The 19,759-nt window shown below is 25.5% G+C and overlaps 2 protein-coding genes across 2 annotated transcripts; one reads left to right on the forward strand and one right to left on the reverse strand.

The window, feature by feature from the left end:
* Positions 1 to 447: 447 nt before the first annotated feature.
* LOC122505797 (putative defense protein 3) lies at positions 448 to 17,790 on the forward strand. Its single transcript, XM_043617637.1, has 5 exons — positions 448 to 537; positions 864 to 1,109; positions 14,857 to 15,064; positions 17,209 to 17,286; positions 17,514 to 17,790. Exons 2-4 carry the CDS (start codon positions 893 to 895, stop codon positions 17,270 to 17,272), a joined length of 489 nt encoding a protein of 162 aa, XP_043473572.1. The 5' UTR covers positions 448 to 537; positions 864 to 892; the 3' UTR covers positions 17,273 to 17,286; positions 17,514 to 17,790.
* On the reverse strand, positions 4,666 to 7,202 carry LOC122505796. Its single transcript, XM_043617636.1, has 2 exons — positions 6,131 to 7,202; positions 4,666 to 6,048 (listed from the first exon to the last, which is right to left on the reverse strand). Exons 1-2 carry the CDS (start codon positions 6,921 to 6,923, stop codon positions 5,573 to 5,575), a joined length of 1,269 nt encoding a protein of 422 aa, XP_043473571.1. The 5' UTR covers positions 6,924 to 7,202; the 3' UTR covers positions 4,666 to 5,572.
* Positions 17,791 to 19,759: the final 1,969 nt, after the last annotated feature.

The following is a 19,759-nucleotide window of genomic DNA, read 5'->3' on the forward strand; positions in this document are numbered from 1 at the left end:
CTTATAATAATTTTCCCAGCAGCAAATCATAAAAATCTATTTTAAATTTTTTCAATTCTTTTAAATTGTTCTTCATAGCAAGGTGCACAAACATTGAATGGTATTGTTAATAAATAAAGAACCAAACGTAAGTGAATTACAACTACATTGTTTATCTTTAAATTTCATAAATAGATCTCTTTCAAATTTGATATTATTGAAAAAATTTTTTCTTCAACGCGGAAGTAATATGTCATCAATAAAAAAATTGGATACCCAAAAAATTAAATTCCTTTTTCCACAAAATTAAGTAATTTGGTTGTTTTACAAAAAAAAGGTAGGAAATAAATAAAAAATAAAGACGAAGAAAAATATAAGGTAAGGTTTACGCGATCCGGTTATTACAACTGCGAAATAATCCAAGTGAAAGTAACAATTACACATTTACGATTCAAAGGTGGGATTCCAACCACTTTTGACTCAAAGCAGTAAAACAGTCATTGCAGTTTCTTTCAAGTTGTTCTGTTACGAACACGTTCACAGAATTTTCAGTTGAGGGTAACAAATAATTTTCTCTCTCATATGATCACGCAATGAACTGTAGAAAATTTTTTTTATTAAATATCAAAAGTATATTTTAATACTTTGTTTTAGAAAGAAGCTTTGTTTCAAATTATTTCTATTCGTTAATTAAATTTTTGTATTGAATAAAATTATTCCTTGATGTAGAATAATTTAAATAAAAATTCAGTCATATTTATAGTTAATAAAGTTTCTTTTTTTTTTAATATTTCTGTAACATTGTGTTAAATTTTGTTTTTTAATTCTAGTAAAGTTTCAGTGTTAGGTTTGGGAAGAAAATTTAATGAAAATTGGCTTTACAGAGAAAAGGCAAAGGGTTAAATTGAGAGAGATGGGTAGTGGAAAACAGTTAGCAATTTTGCTGTCGACTATTGTCGCCTCGTTAACGTTTGCTGAGGGATTTCCGGATGGAGCACCAGTAGACGCTTGTGTGAAGCCACGACCCAATCAGCCTTATCACGGTCAAGCTAAACCACAACCTTTGGCAACCAACCCTTATGCTGTTATTGCCTCTGCCGAACAATTTCAGCCCGGTGCACAAATAACGGGTATGTACCCACGCGACACTAATAAAATTGAATATTTACAAAAACACTTACCATTAATTTTCGTTTTGCATTTTTGCTTTTTACAAAAAAATTTTTTGTTCTTTAGGACCTTTAATTTTAAATATAGAGTGTGTCCAGTTGTGAGACACCTCCATGCACCGAAAGAAAAATATTCTTAATTTAAGAATATGTACTTGTTTTTATATATTTGTTTTTGTTAAATACCAACTGTGATAATCAACTAATAAAAGCGTTTTTTCAATAAATGCAAAGTACTTTTTTTCCTAGTTAATTAATTGAAAAAGGTAAATGTAATGCATTTTCTTTTAGTATTTTCCTTATATATTTTGTGATGCAATATTGCATTGTTCCAATTGTTTTATTAATTTAGAATTATTTCTCATAACAATATGACCCACGCAATTAATTTTTGAATGCAAACTAAACTTTATGTTACTATCGCAAAAAAAAAAGAATTATGAAATTCAATTTTTTCTGCACTGATTTTTTTGTAATTGTGTACAAAAAAAAAATTTTTTTTTTCTGACGCCCAGCAGTAAATTTACATATGAAATTTATTCATCAATTTATATATTCGTATATATTCACAAATCTCTGTCGATCAACGAAATTGATTTCAATATTTAATGGTAATAAGTTACATAATTCTTTTTGATGTAATAAACTTGAAAAAAAACGAGTTCGATGAATGAAACAACTTGAAAATTATTTAGACTTATTTATTTATTTAAATTTGATTTATTTAATTTATTTAGATTTGAAAATAATTCCTATATTGAAAATGCACAAAAATTATTTTCCGAGTTTCTTCTATTTCCTAATTTAATCGAAAATAACTATTCTATCTCCAAATTATAAATATTTCTTTCAATTCGAAAGGATAATTTGATATATTTCTAAAATTTAATTTTCAAATTAAAAAGTTGATTATATTTATATTAAACCTGATTGATATTCTTATTCACTTTGAAATATTTATATTTCTTTAAAAACATAGTCAGTGAATTAATTATTTCCAATGGTGAATAATAAATTTTTTGAAAATTAGGATCAATATTATTAATGAAACTTTCAAAACTGTCATGTCAATATAGCCTAGGGTAACTGCACCAATTGCCGAGGGTGCTCCAATTGTCGAGGATAATAATTTTCTTTTTTAGATAAATAGTATAATATATAATATTTAAGAACAAAAAAAATTTCTAAATAATCTTTGTATTTTCAACTGTATATTTATATATACAAATTTCGTAGCGATTCTACTAAAATAATTATTTAATTAATATTATAATTCACTGCTGTGAAATTTACACGAATCTCCATTTTCTTAATACTTCAGGTTGATTAAAACAGATTTTTAGAAATGCAAATTAAACGTATTTATAATGACTTTTTGTGTACAAAATTATTATTATAATTTTGTACACGAACTAAATTAATTTTGTATGCATGTTTTTTTGTTAAAAAAAAATATTTAATATTTTTTAAAAGCAAATCATCGGTATTTGGTTCCTTTTTTTTGAGAGTTCCATTTTTCGAGGTAATGACTCGAAAATTGGTGTAGTCACTTTTTTCGCTGATGCACCATTTATCGATGGTTAAGTGTTTATTTACTAAACGTCAAACATAAATGCCAAACATTTATAGGTACAGAGAAAAAGAAAAAAAATGCTCCAAAAATTTACAACCAACAGAAAATAATCAACCAAAAAAACGAGGAAGACCGAAAAAAAATTAATAAAAAAATGCAAAATTCAAAACTAAAAAATTTTGTACTATAGTTTAATTATAATTAACCATTATATTTACAGTTTGTAATTAAAGTTTATTTTATTCGTTTACAAATTTAATGTGACTTAAATTAATTTATTTTTTCAATTAATGTCTGATTAACAAAATTGATTAAATTTAATTAACTTATATTTATAAAAGTTTAAAAAACAGTTAAATAATTTTCTGTCCTGTATCATCTACTATAAAAATGTTTTATATCGATATTATAAATTATTCAATTATAGTTAAATAAATATATTTGTTTTCTGGTAATGTTCTATAATATTTTTATCAAAAAAATAAATATCTACTCGATTTTCTAATATCTGTACAGGTTAATTGTTAGGTTATATTGGGTTATATGTTTAAAAATGTCATACCCTCGACAATTGGAACAGACCCTCGAGAAATTAGCACAAGACCATCGAAAAATGGTGCTTTTGCTCGATTGACTTTTAAATATATTTTTTGCTTAACAATTTAGTTTATATTAAAAAAATAAATATGAATATTAAACATTATTAGATCCTTCGTCCAAATATACAAAAATCAAATTTTAAAGTGCATTTACTTCCGAGAAAAAAAATGTCAAAGTCACATGTTGCCTAAAACCCTCGACAATTGGTACAGTTACCCTATCGATAATATTATTTTTTTAGTTTTCCATGGAAAACATTTTAACAGAAAAAAAAATTATAAAGATATAATCTGTTATTATTAATCCATCCACTTTTATTAAAAAATAATAAGTTACTATTATTATTTATAATTTAATTTAATATTGTCAAAAGTTTGGTAAATTTATTAATAAAATTTAGTAAATAGGAGAAATACAAAAAGTCACGAAAGTCATTTCCCAAAAGTAATAAATTGTAAACAATTAATCAACTAATAGAAGAACTTTTATGTCCACATTAAAAAAAAATTTCAAATGATTTCATATAATTAACTTTTATACTGATGGAAGGTTATATTGAAACGTCTAATTTTTTTCCATCACGAGAATGCAAATTGACAATCAAAATAAAACTTTATATAAAGCAAACGAAATTATATTTAATAATATAATTACTTATTCACTGCGAACTGAGTGAACAAACTTGACCTAGAAACATACGAGGCATTAATTTTATTGTCTACACAATGTAATTAATTTGTATTTTTTTCTAAGAAAACTTTTTTATTGATACTTATTTGTTTCAGTCTAAACTATTTTCTAATTAATGACGTCAATCTACGCACTATTAGCTTAAATTTTTATTTATATGTACTTTGAGAATTAAATTCGATATTTTTTGAGTAATTAATTTTCGAAGGTTTATTATTTGATAAATAGATAATTTTACGAAGTTTACCCAGAACTTCAGCAAAAAAAAAATTGTCGTTAAAATTTCAATTATTACACTGTGCAACAGTGAAAAATTACTTTGTATCGGACCTAATACAACTTGTTCGTCTTGAAAAACTGAAGAAAATGGTATATAATAAATTGCTGAAACACCCCCAAAATTTCATTTTAGAGCAAAAAAACCAATTTTTTGCAGTTCAAGTATAAAATATCTTATAACTTTGTAATTTTTGGTCCGATTTCAACGATTTGTATATCATTTTAAAGCAGAATAACAGGGCTTTCCAATCATTATCGGTATTTTTTGTTATAGTTAAAAATGAATTCAAAAAATTAAGAAAAAGATCGAAAATAGTAATTTTTTAAATAATTTTTCAACTTTAGTACTAATTTTTTGCCTCAAATTTTATTTGAAGTAGTTTTTTTCAATCACATGTTTAAAGAGTATTTAATCCTGCGTCGAATGCAATATTGTATAAAAGAATTCGTTAAAAATTGACTGAGTTATTCCATTTTTTAGTTTTGCAGTCATATTATTGAATTTATGCTTAAGAGAGTATTTTCTTTTTTTCTTACCTATATTTGTTGCTTATTCTTTGTTATTGATTTCTGACAACATTTTTTCAAATTTTACAATGTAGTAAATTATGTTCTTAACATAAATATTAAGTATCTTGAAATCGTTTGTAAATTTTAACAATTTCATTAATTGTGAACTGAATATTTTAATCATAAGAAACAAAGTACAATCTGAATTAAAAATGCTTATTTTTTGTACTTCTTTTGAACAAAGAATCATCAGTGTCTCGTTTCAGAGACCAACAATATTCTGAAATCATGTTTACAGAACTTTTCCCTTGAAAGCGTTTTTCAATATGCTGAATTTCCTGATGGAATCTCTCCCCTTGTTCATCACTGAACTGACCAAGGTTGTCAGGAAAAAAATCCAAATGGGAGTGTAAATAATGGACCTTAATTGACATATTGCATCCCATTTCAGCATATGCTGTCAAAAATTCTTGGACAACATCAACATAGTTGTCACTCCTATGGTTTCCAAGAAAATTAATGCACAATGAAATAAAACTATCCCAGGCTCTTCTTTCTACATCATTTAATTTATCAGCAAACTCTTTGTCTCGCATAATCTTTCTTATTTGAGGTCCAACAAATACACCTACAAAGTATGAGAAAATTAGTTTTAAATATTAATATGTATGCTTACTTAGTATTAAGTCAACGAAGACCACGAATTCAGTTAATATCGTGATTAATGTAATTTATTTCAGCAAAATTGAGGCCTAAAAAAATATTTTACAACCTAATCTGCCGTACCTGCTTTAATTTTAGCGTCACTTAATTTAGGAAACACTTTCTGAAGATGTAGAAATGCTTCGCTATTCGAATTTAAAGCTTTAACAAATTGCTTCATGTAGCCAAGTTTCAAATGTAAGGGTGGTAATATAATATTTTCTGGTTGCACTAGAGGAATGTTTAAAACATTTTTCTTTCCAAGCTGAAACATTTTACGTGCTGGCCATTCTTTTCGATCATACTTGTTTGGTGCGCGACTATCCCATTCACAGAAATAACAAGGATATTTCGTATAACCACCTTGCATCCCTAACAAAATTGTTAAAACCTTTAAATCACTGACAATTTTCCATTCATGGGCAGCATAATTGATGGATTCAAGAATTTTTGCCAATGTCCCATATGTTTCCTTCAAATCAGTTGCATACGCTAAAGGAACTGATGGGAGTTTATTCTCATTATGCAACAATACAGCCTTCAAACCTAAAGAAAAAGAAGTATGTACATTCTAGCTAAATTATAAAAACAATTTATTTTCACCTTATTTTGTTGAAAAAATTCTTACTTTTGCATGATCCATCAATAAATAGTCGCCAGTCCTCTGGTATGTAATCGTGATTTAAAATTGAAAATAACTCTGGAATGTTCGAACAATACACGAGATTGCTACAGTCATTGGCAGTTTTAAAAATTTCTTTAAACAAATTTTTATCATTATTTCTGCAGGAAGTTACTTTAAAATCTCTTTCGACCAAATTCCACTGTTTTAATCTAGAACCAAGGACTTCAGACTGTCTTCCAGATAATTTTAGATCGCGTAAAAGATCGATAAAATCCAGATTTGAAACAAAATGTGGTTCCTTTGAACACGATGAGGGTGGAACATAATCTGTATCTTCAGAAATCTTTAGATCATTCATCTTTTGATCAAAATAATCAGGCAATTCCTCTTTTTCCGCTTTTTCAGTCTTAGAAGACTCAAGAAGTACTGGTTTTGTGATAGTCAAAACATCGGCATATTTTATTAACTTACGCGTTTTATATTGATGACCTACAATATTTGTTTGACAAAAGTAACAATCATCCGATTTATGATAAACTTGATAATGCCATGTCATTGGAACCGAGAAGGGCAAGGAAGTGTGCTTTTCGTTATTTTTGGATTTTCCTATTTTAAGTATTGTTAAACAAAGTAAACATATGTACTCCGGCTCATACCAAGAACTACCGTCATAAGAAGTATTAAATAATTTATTATATTCTTCAATGGCAACTTTGTTGCTTTCAAATTTGTACCGATGGCGATTGTCCACAAAATAGCCACATATATAACAAAAACTATTACGTTTATCGCACATTTTATCTTCTGCACATCAACAAGGAATACCAAATTTTATGAACGAACTATACGTACAATAAAACAATTTAAATGAAATCGAATAAATTCAAACTCTAACTCGATACGTACACAAAATAACCAGTAACCAAGGAAAGAACAATCTGTCATAAATGTCGTTTGCATTTGTTTCAATATTACATATCTAATAGACAACTTGTGGAAATCGTTAATAAAACAATAAATTGTTTTAAAAGAAACTATGTGTAATATAATTTTAGGAAAAAAGTTGTTTCAACAAAACTGAAAAAAAATTAATCGTTAATGAGTATATTTGAATTTTAAAATTTATCTTTTTGTGTTCTATCATTAATACTTAATATTTATATTAAGAACATAATTTACTGCATTGTTAAATTTAAGAAAATGTTGTACGAAATCAATAACAAAGAAAAAGCAACAAATATAGGTAAGAAAAAAAGAAAATACTCTCTTAAGCATAAATTCAATAATATGACTGCAAAACTAAAAAATGGAATAACTCAGTCAATTTTTAACGAATTCTCTTAAAAAATATTGCATTCGACGCAGGATTAAATACTCTTTAAACGTGTAATTGAAAGAAACTACTTCAAATAAAATTTGGGGCAGAAAATTAGTACTAAAGTTGAAAAATTATTTAAAAAAGTACTATTTTCGATCTTTTTCTTAATTTTCTAAATTCATATTTAACTATAACAAAAAATACCGATAATGATTGGAAAGCCCTGTTATTCAGCTTTAAAATCATATAAAAATCGTTGAAATCGGACCAAAAATTACAAAGTTATAAGATATTTTATACTTGAACTACAAAAAATTGGTTTTTTTGCTCTAAAATGAAATTTTGGGGGTGTTTCAGCAATTTATTATATACCATTTTCTTCAGTTTTTCAAGACGAACAAGTTGTATTAGGTCCGATTCAAAGTAATTTTATTTTTTCATTTTTTGTAACACAGTGTTATTATTATTATTTTCAATTATTAGAAAATTGCATTTATTCTTAAATTTTTTTTAAATTCGCCGAAAAAATTCAATTATTTAAAAAATTTTTTATAAAATTCTTTATAAAAATTCAATTTTAAGAAATATTCAATTATTTAATAAATTATTTATTTTTGTATTTAAATAATTGAATTCTCGAAAAAATTTCTAATAAAAATTGATGAAAAAATGAATTTCACTTCAAAATTTTAAATTATAATAAAATTGATCATAGAATAAAAGTATTTTCTTAAAATATAACATTCTTCCTAGGAATATAATTGTTGTCAAAAAATGTTTCTAAAAATCTTAGAAACAATTCAATTATTTTTGTAAAAAATAAAATTCTTCGAAGCAATTAAATTATTTAAGAAATTTTAATAAAATTTTTCCCAAGAATTCAATTATTTTCAAAAATAAACATTTTCACAGGAATATAATTATTTAAAAAACAATTTAATAAAATTCTTTCTTAGATTTCAATTATTTTCAATTATTTAAAAAATAATTTAATAAAATTCTTCGTCAGATTTCAATTATTTTTAATTTTTGCTTCCTCATGAGGAAGCTTTGCATTGGTGACGATTTTCAATTTTTCAAAACAAGGTTATATGGACTCATTTTCATCTAGAACATATGTATATTCAATTATGAGCAAATGTCCAGATGTATGTGTGTGTATGTATGTGTGTATGTGTGTGTGTGTGTGTGTATGTGTGTGTGTGTGTGTGTATGTCACAAAAATTGTGTACAAATTATCTCAGACAAATTTTGATGGATTGTCCTGAAATTTTGCAGGTTTATTGCAGTCATTAATACCTGAAATCTGACACAAGGATTTTCAAAAATATGTACAAAATTTTTTTTTATACAATTTTTTTAAAATTCAGAAAATTTTTTTTTGTATTTTCTGAAATAATTTTTTTATTTGTTAATATTTTTATTAATTATTCTCAAAATTACATTCCTGTCAAGAAAACGAATCGATTGATGTATACAAAGTATATATTTTATCAAAATTTATAAAATTAATAAATATTTTTCTTTTTCACAAAAAATTCAAATTTGGTATTTTTTTCATAATTAATTTAATATTAATATTAATATTTTGAAATGATTATTCTATCATAAAATAGAAGCAATTGGCAAATGAAAGTGTAAATTTCACCAAATATTTATACAACAACTTATAAATGATTTATATAATTTTATTTTTAACCAATCTTCTGGACGAACCCTTTTGTACATAATTTTTCAAAAGTTTGCAAAACCGCAATTTTTATATATTGAGGAAGCTTAATGGTCATAAAATGAACAACTTGTTTAATGAAATATTTCTTGATAGAATTTAATTATTTTCAAAAAGTTTTTAAAAATTCTGAGAAATTCAATGATTTAAAAAAATTTGAATAAAACTTTTCACAAGAAATTTATTATTTTTATAAATACCAAATAATATGATAATTATATTATTATTATTTTTTTTTTTTCTCCTAAATTCAATTATTTTCACAAATAAAATTCTTTACAGTATTTTAATTCTTTAAAAAAGCTTTTAATAAAATTCGTTGCAAGAATTCAATTATACTTTCAAAAATAACAAAACTTATCGCAGAATTTCAATTATTGTTTATACAATTTTAATTTTTTTTGAGTATCTAATAATTTTTGGAGTGAATCTGAATATTCTTCAGTGTGAGGGAAAAGATCAAAATTTTTTTTTTGGAAATCAGGAAAAAAAAATTAGATTTTTGTGGCAACTCTGATTTTATATAGTTTAAATGTGCAAAAAGCTGATGGTGGGAGCAGTTCGAGTATCGATTTTGTACATCACGCAAATGAACATAAATATAGAAAATTTGTCTGCTGCATGTACAAATGCATTGTACATGATAGCATTTGGTTCACATAAACGGAGAGAAAGAAGCGTGGAAGATAAATTGTATGTCGGTAATGAGTTAGAGTATAGTGATGATCAACTTTAGCACGCGACAGTTTAAACTGAAACTTTTATTTTTACTCGACTCTTTCACAATGACGACCTTGTCTTCACTTTTTAACTTAAACAAAAACTAGGACTGACAAATATATGAAATTCTATCGTTATATCCTGCTCAGTAATATTTGCTATTATTTTAAATTTCCTTACTCTGTAGAAATAGAAAAAGAAATTGTGATTCATCATTGTTCTAATTACGAATTAAGGACGTAGTCTCCTTTAGAAGGCGAAAAAAAAATGTTTTTTCAGGAATTTTTTTGAAAGGGAAGGAAATGATTGCGGTAAACGAAATTTTTGGCTGATATTCTTCTGTATTTGAGCTTCAAAAACCAACTTTTATTTTAAAAAAATATTTAAATTCTTCTTAGTAACAACGATTTTTGTGGAGCTCTGCAGTCTGTATTTTTAAATCGGTGCCGGTGATGGAGGTCGTACGATGCATCTGAAACAGTCAAACCAATTTTTTTTTACTTTTTATAACTGTCTTTTCTATTTGAACTAAAAAAATACCAAAGAAATTAAAAAATTCCAAATTTTTTCGAAGATTGAAAAAAAGTGCACTTTAAAAAAAAAATTCACTTTAAGGTTTAAAAAAAATAGTTTAAATAATACTTTTGTCCAACTATTTTAGTTCAAATAGAAGATAATTTAATACTGAAGCGAGAACAGTTTGATGTAAGTTTGACAATTATGTTCTGAGGACATAATAATTTCTGATTAAAGTGTAAAAAATATAAATATTATAAAATTTTATTGAAATTTGTGGCGCTGACGCTGATTTTTCTAATCTGGTTTTTGGCGTGAAGGGTCCGCGGCCACACCATCCGTTCCTGTAAATTTTGAAATAGCATAATTATCAAAATCGTTTCTTATTCCTTATTACAGTAGCTAAAGGAAAGCGTAGGATTTTTTTGGATATATTGATTTTTGGCCGATTGGCGTATACTTCTAAATTTTAGTTATGAAAATTTGCCAAAAAATTGGTCAGTAAATTGTTAATAGCAAATGATCTATGCAATAAAAAAAATCCTACGCTTTCCTTTAGACAATATATTATTAAAGATGTGTGCAAAATTTGAACTTAATCGGTTGAAAATTGTAAAAATTATTGGTGCGGCCAGTTTGAAAAATTTAGTTTTGAGATAATCGCGTTTAAAGTTTGAAATTGTAAAAAAGCATACATAATTTTTAAATACCTTAAATCTGCAATGCCTGCACCATATAATTGTCCTTCCTGATTAAGGTCCTTATCTTACTCTTATCTTACTTGAATACACTCTAGTCACTAACAATTTTAAATACATCTGCTGTATACCTTCGTAGACCCTTCAAGTATCCCTCCCCCGCGCAGTACAGGGCTCACCGCGCGCTGTAAAGCCCTGCACGAAACTTTGAAAATAAGCTATTTTTGAATTTCTTACGTCCATAATCTTTCAATATGTTACATTTGAGACTCCAAGGGACCATTTAAAGCAAAAAAAAAATCGATTTTTTGAAAATCCTAGAGTGTCATAACCCCTTAAGGTTCATTTTCCAATTTATAAATTTCTCAATCTCTATCAATACGAAAATTATTTTATAAATTTCAAGTTCATATAAAGCGCATTGAATGATTGACAAATTCCATTGTCACTGCATTAATGTTGAAATGTACAATTGTATATAACAATGCATTCTACAATATTGCATCTTCAATAAACTCATTATTTCCAAAGCATAATTTTCAATACCTATAAATTGAACTGTGTGCTCAGTAGAAAGAGAATTCTGTGGTCAGACGTACATGGCATAATAGATGTGCATTTGAAATCCGCGTATATTATATAGAGATTAGTACTAGGAAATCAATATAATTAAAATTGGAATTGAGAATAGGAGGTAAGGGATAACGGATAGATGACTATCTGAAGGTCTACTATGATCAAAGTGCATTGCTCTCTCTCTCTCTCTGTCTCTCAGCTTTAGAATCACTATTCAAGTGGATGTTGTAACATTACACTTTCAAACTGATTGGCTGATCACAGTCATTCTTCACTACTGTGAGAATTACACGCATCGCTTTGCAGACCTCATTTTACATGAACGCGTATATTATACACACATACATACATACATATATATAATTTACTCGATTCTGGTCACGCGAAAATACATACATTGCTTATAATTATTATCAAAGTGTACCTCATTTTCTTGTATTAATTATAGAATTATTATTTGAAACCTTTTTTTTATATCTTAACTCAATCTTGTTCTATTTCAATTCAACTAAATTATATAAGTTTAAAAAGAAGTGTGATTGAAATGATTGATTTTAATCCCTTAAACGAAAGTAAAAAGTAAAAAACTAATTAGTAAAAAGTACTATTTGAAATAAGTGGAAGATTCGATCCTTTGAAAAAATAATATAATTGTTTTATATGTCATCTATAGTGTTTCATTTCGATCCGAGAATTTCATTTTTTTCAAGCGATTTTGTTCGTTATCGTCTTTGTTTTTCGATTATTTCGTTTATTCTTTTGTTAATTGGCAAAAATCGTATAGTCTAATTTTTTAATTGTCATCGACCTGCATCGACCGAACTTCTCGACTTTTCCATAACTGACAGCTAACATTAATATAGTATAACCTATTTTTTTAAATTGCATATTTAAAAATAAAATATTCCCAGATTGATTTTTTAAAACAGTAATAACGATAATATTAAAATATTAATACTTTAATAAAGAAATATTAAGAAAAGCGATTTTCAAATGTCAATAGACATCTTCTTTATTTAGAGAAATATAATATTAGGTACTTACTCAGGGTGTCTACTCTTTTCGTTCAAAAAAATTCCCGGTTATTTTCCGGCTTTGTCCTAATTTTTTCCGGTTTTTTTTTCTCATTAAATTTAAATTCATTTGATTTCAAACATAAATAAATCTACAAATGGCTTTGAATAATAAATGAATAATAAAATTTCTTTTGACGATTTTCTTTAAATTTTTTTAAAATAATGTTTTTTTTAAATAATTTTAATTAAAACATTGGAAAATAATTGAATTAAACAAAGAATTTTGTCAATTTTTTAAAATAATCTTATCTGTTCATAATTACAATTGAAAATTTGATTAATTCATTTTTATTAAAATTTATTAATATTAATTGAATTTGTGCAAAGAATTTTACTATTTATAAAAGTAATTAAATTTTTCAAAAGAATTTTATTATTTATAAAAAATAATTAAATGTTTGCGTAGAATTTTATTAAAATTTTTAAAAATAATTTTATTGTGGAGAACAATTTAATTATTTATTAAAGTAATTGAAATTTTGAGGACAATTTAAAAAAATTGTTAAACATAATTGAATTTCTGCGAAGAATTTTATTACTTTTAAAAATAATTGAATTGTTTTTTAGAATTTCATGAAAATTTATGAAAATAATTAAATTCTTGTGAAGAATTTTTTTTAAAAATAATATTCAAAAGAATTTAGTAAATCTAAAGAATTTTGCTATTTATGGAAATAATTGAATTCTTGAGAAGAATTTTTTTTACAGTTTCTAGAAATAATTGAATTCTTTCGACGAATTTTCATAAAATTTTTAAGAATAATTACATTTTTCGAGGAATTCGATTAAAATTGGATTAAAAATAATTGAAATTCTGCAATGAGTTTTACTATTTATGAAAATAATTGAATATATTGCGGAGAAATTTTTAAAAATAAAATTATATTTAAGGTGACTAACTTCCCTTGATTATTTTCGAAAAATATAAATAAAATTCTTTAAAAGAATTTAATTATTTTTGATAGAAAGTAAAGAAATTTCAATTATTTAAAAAATTTTCAATTATTTGTTTATAAAAATTCAATTATCTTGAAACAATAGAATTGAAAAATTTCAAAAATATAATTTTTCAGCATTTTCAAAAAAAACTTTACGAAAATTCAATTTTATTAAAAAATTTTAAGTGTGTATCTTTTTTTAAATTAATTAATAAAAATTTTAATTACTAATCATTGCATTAAGAAACATGAATACATAAGAATGTGACTTGAAAATTCAATTATTTATCAATTATTAAATTAAAATATGTACTTCGAAAATTCGATTTGTGAAAAAGTTTTTAATGAAATTCTTCAACAAATTTAATTATTTTTAGTTGAATTTCACAAAATTTCTATTAATTCGATAATCCTCGATAATATTCTTTTAATTTATTTACATACTATATTTGAATCAGTGACTGATTTTTTACTATCAAATTTATTATTTTTAACTCAAATTTAATTCAAATTTAGAGATTAGTATAAATATCTATAAAAATTTAAATAAAAACCGATTTTTTAAAAACAAATTAAAATAATTAAAGTTTTTTTAATTTGGTGAAAAAATTCCCGGTTTGTCATAAAATTCCTGGCTTATTTCCGGTTTTTCTCGGTCAAATTAAATTTCCGGCTATTTCCCGGTTAGTAGACAGTTAGTTATTACATTACCTAATATTTCGATAACATTGTAAGTTAGATTTAAATTTAAAATTAAACTTGTTTTTTATTTTTCTATCAGGATTGTGTTTCTTGAATGAAACAGTATTTATTGTTGTTAGAAGAAGAAGAGAAGCGACGTTTCGATGACTTTGGTTTGTCATCATCATCATCATCATCATCATCATTTTTTGTACCCGACCTACACAAATGCCATCTCACAAATAATCCTTTGAGTAAATTAGAATTATTTTCTACATTTATCAGATTTTACTGGAACCTCAATTATAATGGTTTTATTGTAAAATTTGGAATTGTCCTATTTATAATTGTTTATGCCCTTTTCTCTGTGAAGGAAGAAAAAACCCTATTATTTTATGTACCAAAGGAGCAATTGTACCGTTTACTATGAAATTAAGAATTATAAAACCAAACAATATTCTTTTATATATTTTTCAGTGAAAATTGTTGGAGATTCTTTTAAGGGATTCTTCCTGCAAGCACGTGATGTAAATACACACGAATGGATTGGTTCTTGGTCAAAAACAGACAACACTGTAGCACACTCTGAATGCAGTGCTATAACCCACGCTGATCCACGTGATAAGCATCAAGCTACCCTCATTTGGAATGCTCCTTTAAACGCAAGAGGACACGTCTACTTCACGTAAGTTGAATTAATTATTATTATTAAATAATTAAAATTAATTATTAATTATTAATTAATTATTATAATTATTTTCTAATAACTAAATAATTAATATTGATTTTACATTTGAGGTACACTTTCAACGAGAACTATAATCCTTCTTAAAAATTCAAATATTAAATGTTAATCACAGTACTCCTACACACATGATATAAGACTACCCTCCTCAACCTAATTTTTGCATATTTACTCGTTTCACTACAGAACAATGTGAAAATTGAAATCCAAAATACTTTCTTTCTCATGGGAATTTATTCATCCTTTAAGTAAATATATACTCACAAGTTTTTTTTTTCTCCATTCCTTTGTCAGAGAAGGAATTTGCTCTCGTTCGCATCAATATGTACTTGGTTTCCTCAATGCTCCACTATATATCCGTTAAACCGATAAATTTCATTCTGTACTAGAAGCACTCAGATTTTATTTTCCCTTGAAAACGAAATCAAATAACTGAGTATAGTAGATAAGAAAATAAAAAAAGTTATATATTGTATATATATTTACCTTGAGGATTAATTTTTTTTATTATAAATTCATTTGTATATAAATGAAACAAGAAGATGGAATTTTCATTTTATAATTTTCTAAATGATAAATCGTAACTGCGTAGAGATATATATATATAAAACAGGTTCACGTAAACTTTAATGGTAGCCTAAACTTTTACTACAAATGTCCTTGAGTTAGATGCAGTTCACGGTTTTTTATCTTGAGATTAATGTTGTCGAAGTTCTAAAATATAATTAACGTTTTTCCTATTTCTATAAAAACCCCGACTACGTAATAAAGTCCAGTTAATAAAATTGTCCGACTTTAGAATTTTAATTAGTCCTCTTGAAACAATGGCCATTCAAGAATATATTCATTCAGGAAATGTACTCTAAAATTGTTTCCTTTTCCCATTTGTGCAATTATTTCCATATATATTTTATTGAGATGATTTTATTTTATATAAATACGAGTATAAATAATCATAAATGAATATTTAAACTAAATTTTTTTAAATTACTGTTTTTCCTGAAAAAATTTTTTTATATACAAAAAATTAGAATGACATCTACTTGCAATGCAATATTATATTTTTCCTTTCCTCCCTCGTTGAATTCAATTTAGTTTCGAAGGGAAAAAGTTTTGAACTGTTGAGATTTATTGGGTAAGATGAAGGTTGGTACTTGGCGCTAATAGCAATGAATGCTTAAATATATATGTGTGTATATATCTATAAGTTGAATATATACAGGCATACCGATGAGGAGTGCATGTTGTAGATTGGATAATGTCGAGGCTAACGACAAAAACCGGGGCTACTGTTAACGTTTAACAGAAAACGAACTTTCCTTGTTGACGTCAAACCAATTTTCCTAGGTATAACTATTAGTGCCATTCGATACCTTGCATATATATGTATATATAAAGGCATTTACTAATACATTATAAAATCAAATTATATTTCTGATTTCAAACATACAACCGCAATTATTGAGTACTATTTTTACTACAGTTTATATTTCTACTGCATTATTATTTTTTTATTCTTCATTTTTTTTGTACATTCAATAATAACGTGAAATTAGTTTTAAATAGAACATGAGCACAGAAAAAAAGTGTATTCATTTGAAAATAAAAATATTTAATTCTGAAGACTATTCCTTAGTACAGTGGGATGATTATTAAGAATCTAAAGTCGGATTTTCATAATTCAAAATGTCGGATCCAATATGGCGGACGAATTTTTAAAAACTAGCTAGATTCTTATAGAACTGCGTATCTAGGCGCTTCTAGGGTATCTGACTAACCCCGCATATGAAGTCAGATTGATAAAATTCAAAATGGCGGATCCAATATGGCGGACGAATTTTAAGAAAGTAGTTAAATTTTTCTAAAAGTAGGTATCTAGAGGGTTTTAAGGTCGCTGATTACGAATCTGAAGTCAAATTTTCAAAATTTAAAACTGCGGATACCATAAAAATCGGTGCTCTTCACGACATAATTTTTCTGTTCAATGGATCTACCCTTTCACACTATTTAGTTAGGCAGCCTAATAATAATAATAATTTTTACTTAAAAATGTATTTCTAAAATTCTTAATTTTGCTTTTGCAGTGGCAGTGTCTTGAAAGATTATGCAACATTCTGGGTTGATATTACATCCCGAGTTGGAAAATAATTTTCCCCTCAAGTGTAAGTTTAAATAACTATAGTTTTAAAAAATTTATTAATTACTAATTTTTTCTATTTTGAATTTCCATTTTCATATTCAACATATATTTAAAAACTGTCCAATGAAGATTTATATATAAACTTAATTTAAATATAATTTTTATTATTTTAAAAAAAATTCTCATTCTACATTGTTTTAATAATAGAATTGGTGTATTATAATTATTTGTGACATTTTGGCTTTTTAGTTTCAACAACATTTTGAGTTTTCGAAAGTTTTGAGAAGAGGAATCATTAAATTATAATTGTTATCGACTCGAAGAAGATAGTTGTGCTTACCTCGAAGGACAATAACCTCGTCTCGTCGCAATTCTCAAGAATTTTATTAAAGGACGTAAGATTTCGGTCAAGGTTATAAATATCAAGGAAGCAAATTATATGAGAAAATTGTGTTATCAATTTTGTTTTACAAAATGTGAATAATAGTATTGAAAATATGTGTTTAAATATATGTATATAATTTTACTATTGTTGACTCATTACAATTACATAATAGAAAAACCTAGTAATTATTATTGCAACAATAAGAACTTTAAAAATAATCAAATTATTATTTGAATTTTTTATTCGAAATTTTTTTCACGCTTAGTTCACTAGTATCATTAATAGATAATACAAATTTATAAAAAACAATATTCTTAAAATTTTCCAAGAGTAAATTAATATATAATATATATATATATACATTAATTTACTCTTGGAAAACTAATTACTTAATATAAATTAAATATGTATATATATTTTTTAAAAATACATAATTTATGTAAAACATAATGAAGATGTATTGTAATAATTATCGGTAATAACATGTAAAGGATGTGAATAGTATCATTCGTTTAATTATTGTTTACAATTCTTGCTTGTTGCGATTTAAAAGATAAAGTTTAGATAGAAGAATTATGGGAAACAATCAAGGATTCTATCTTCAAGGACTAAAAGATGTGTTAATAGTTATTAAGAAAAAATGAGAAAATTTATAAAAAGAAAGTCAGCAAAATTTTATTATTTCAAGAATTATTCAAAAAAGAAATTAAATTAAATTTCTATTACTCTAGAAAATGATTAACTCCATTTTATTGTTTTTTTTACTCTACAATTATAAAAATATTATAAAAATTAAAACAGTTAAAAATAGTTGGTGCCATAGTACACCCTTAAATAAGATTTTACACATTATGCTTTTATTTTTGTTTTGTAAAAAAATTTAACCTTCACTGTGTCATAACGAGGCATGTAATTCTATTCCATCTGGTTAGTTACCGTTGAAAAATTGTCGATACTTTTTTCTCAACTAAAAATAAACATATTTCTGTATAAAATAGAAATTGATAAATATCGTCTGTTGACTTTGACTTTATATTATTGATTTATAATTTAGATTAAAGCTAACTGATAAAGGTAACATTATTGAAGGGGTTACGCCACCCTGAACGCATTTAAATTGGAAGGTTTTTTAAGAATTTTTTTTTGACGTAAATATTTAAGATAAGATATTTTTATTATTATTGTTTCTTAATGCATATTGTAAGCTATGTAAATATGAAATAGTTTAAGAAAAATAAAAAGGTCAGCAGTAGATTCCTTGATGGTGGGTATGATTAGCATTTCAATTTTGATCTGAAACAAGAAAAAAAAATATTTTTACCAGTAAGTAGTGTCAAAAAACTCACCATTTTTGAAAATAAAAAGTTAAAAATCATTTTTTTGAAAGCGAACTACAACTAGCTAAGTGCGTCTCTAATATTATGTCTGGAAGTTTATTCCAAAGTTTCGCACCTCTTACAATAAAAGCTTTTTGTATCTTACAAGTTCGATGAATGGGAACTATTGAACAATTTTTCCTTTCACGAAGTCTGGAATAATTCTTTTGATTCGTGTTTTTGAAATTAAAAAAATTCTAAATGTATGAAGGCATTTTACTGTTAATAATGGAATAAAGCAAATTGCCAATAAAAAGTTGTCTTCTAAAAGCAACGTTTAAAAATCCCGCTTTTATTTTATATTGAATCATATACTCAGTCTTATGGAAATTAACAATAAATCGGATGCAGGCATTCAATGCAATGCTCGTTCCAACTTAACATTCAACTCATCAGTGATATCATCATATACATGGCATCTGTTTTTATATAATCGAAAATTCGAAATCAGAGGAATGGAAAACGCATTTTTGGTGAATGAAATATCAAAGAATCAAGTTTAATTTAATGTGTAAATTTATTTTGTATATCAAACAATGAAGATCGATTAGAAAATCAAAGACTTCTTAAATGAAATATAGCTGAGGTAAAAACGGCACAACAAACATTTTTTAAATGAAACTTAAAATTCATAATTCAACAGAGCCGTATTAGCTAGTTGCCTTTATTTCAACAGATTCAGTGTTGCTTAACTTAAGAAAAAGGGAAAACTTTTATAAGCAGCAGGGGGCCAA

This window comes from Leptopilina heterotoma, unplaced genomic scaffold (genome assembly GCF_015476425.1).
Source record: "Leptopilina heterotoma isolate Lh14 unplaced genomic scaffold, ASM1547642v1 Lhet_369, whole genome shotgun sequence".
Taxonomy (NCBI): domain Eukaryota; kingdom Metazoa; phylum Arthropoda; class Insecta; order Hymenoptera; family Figitidae; genus Leptopilina; species Leptopilina heterotoma.

Excerpts from the sequence above, each read along its gene's own strand:
- LOC122505797 (XM_043617637.1), top strand. The coding sequence starts at position 893 with ATGGGTAGTGGAAAACAGTTAGCAATTTTGCTGTCGACTATTGTCGCC. Across the intron at positions 1,110-14,856 it reads GCCCGGTGCACAAATAACGG|TGAAAATTGTTGGAGATTCT; the intron begins GTATGTACCCAC and ends TATATTTTTCAG. Across the intron at positions 15,065-17,208 it reads AGAGGACACGTCTACTTCAC|TGGCAGTGTCTTGAAAGATT; the intron begins GTAAGTTGAATT and ends TTGCTTTTGCAG.
- LOC122505796 (XM_043617636.1), bottom strand. The coding sequence starts at position 6,923 with ATGTGCGATAAACGTAATAGTTTTTGTTATATATGTGGCTATTTTGTG. Across the intron at positions 6,049-6,130 it reads TATTGATGGATCATGCAAAA|GTTTGAAGGCTGTATTGTTG; the intron begins GTAAGAATTTTT and ends CTTTTTCTTTAG.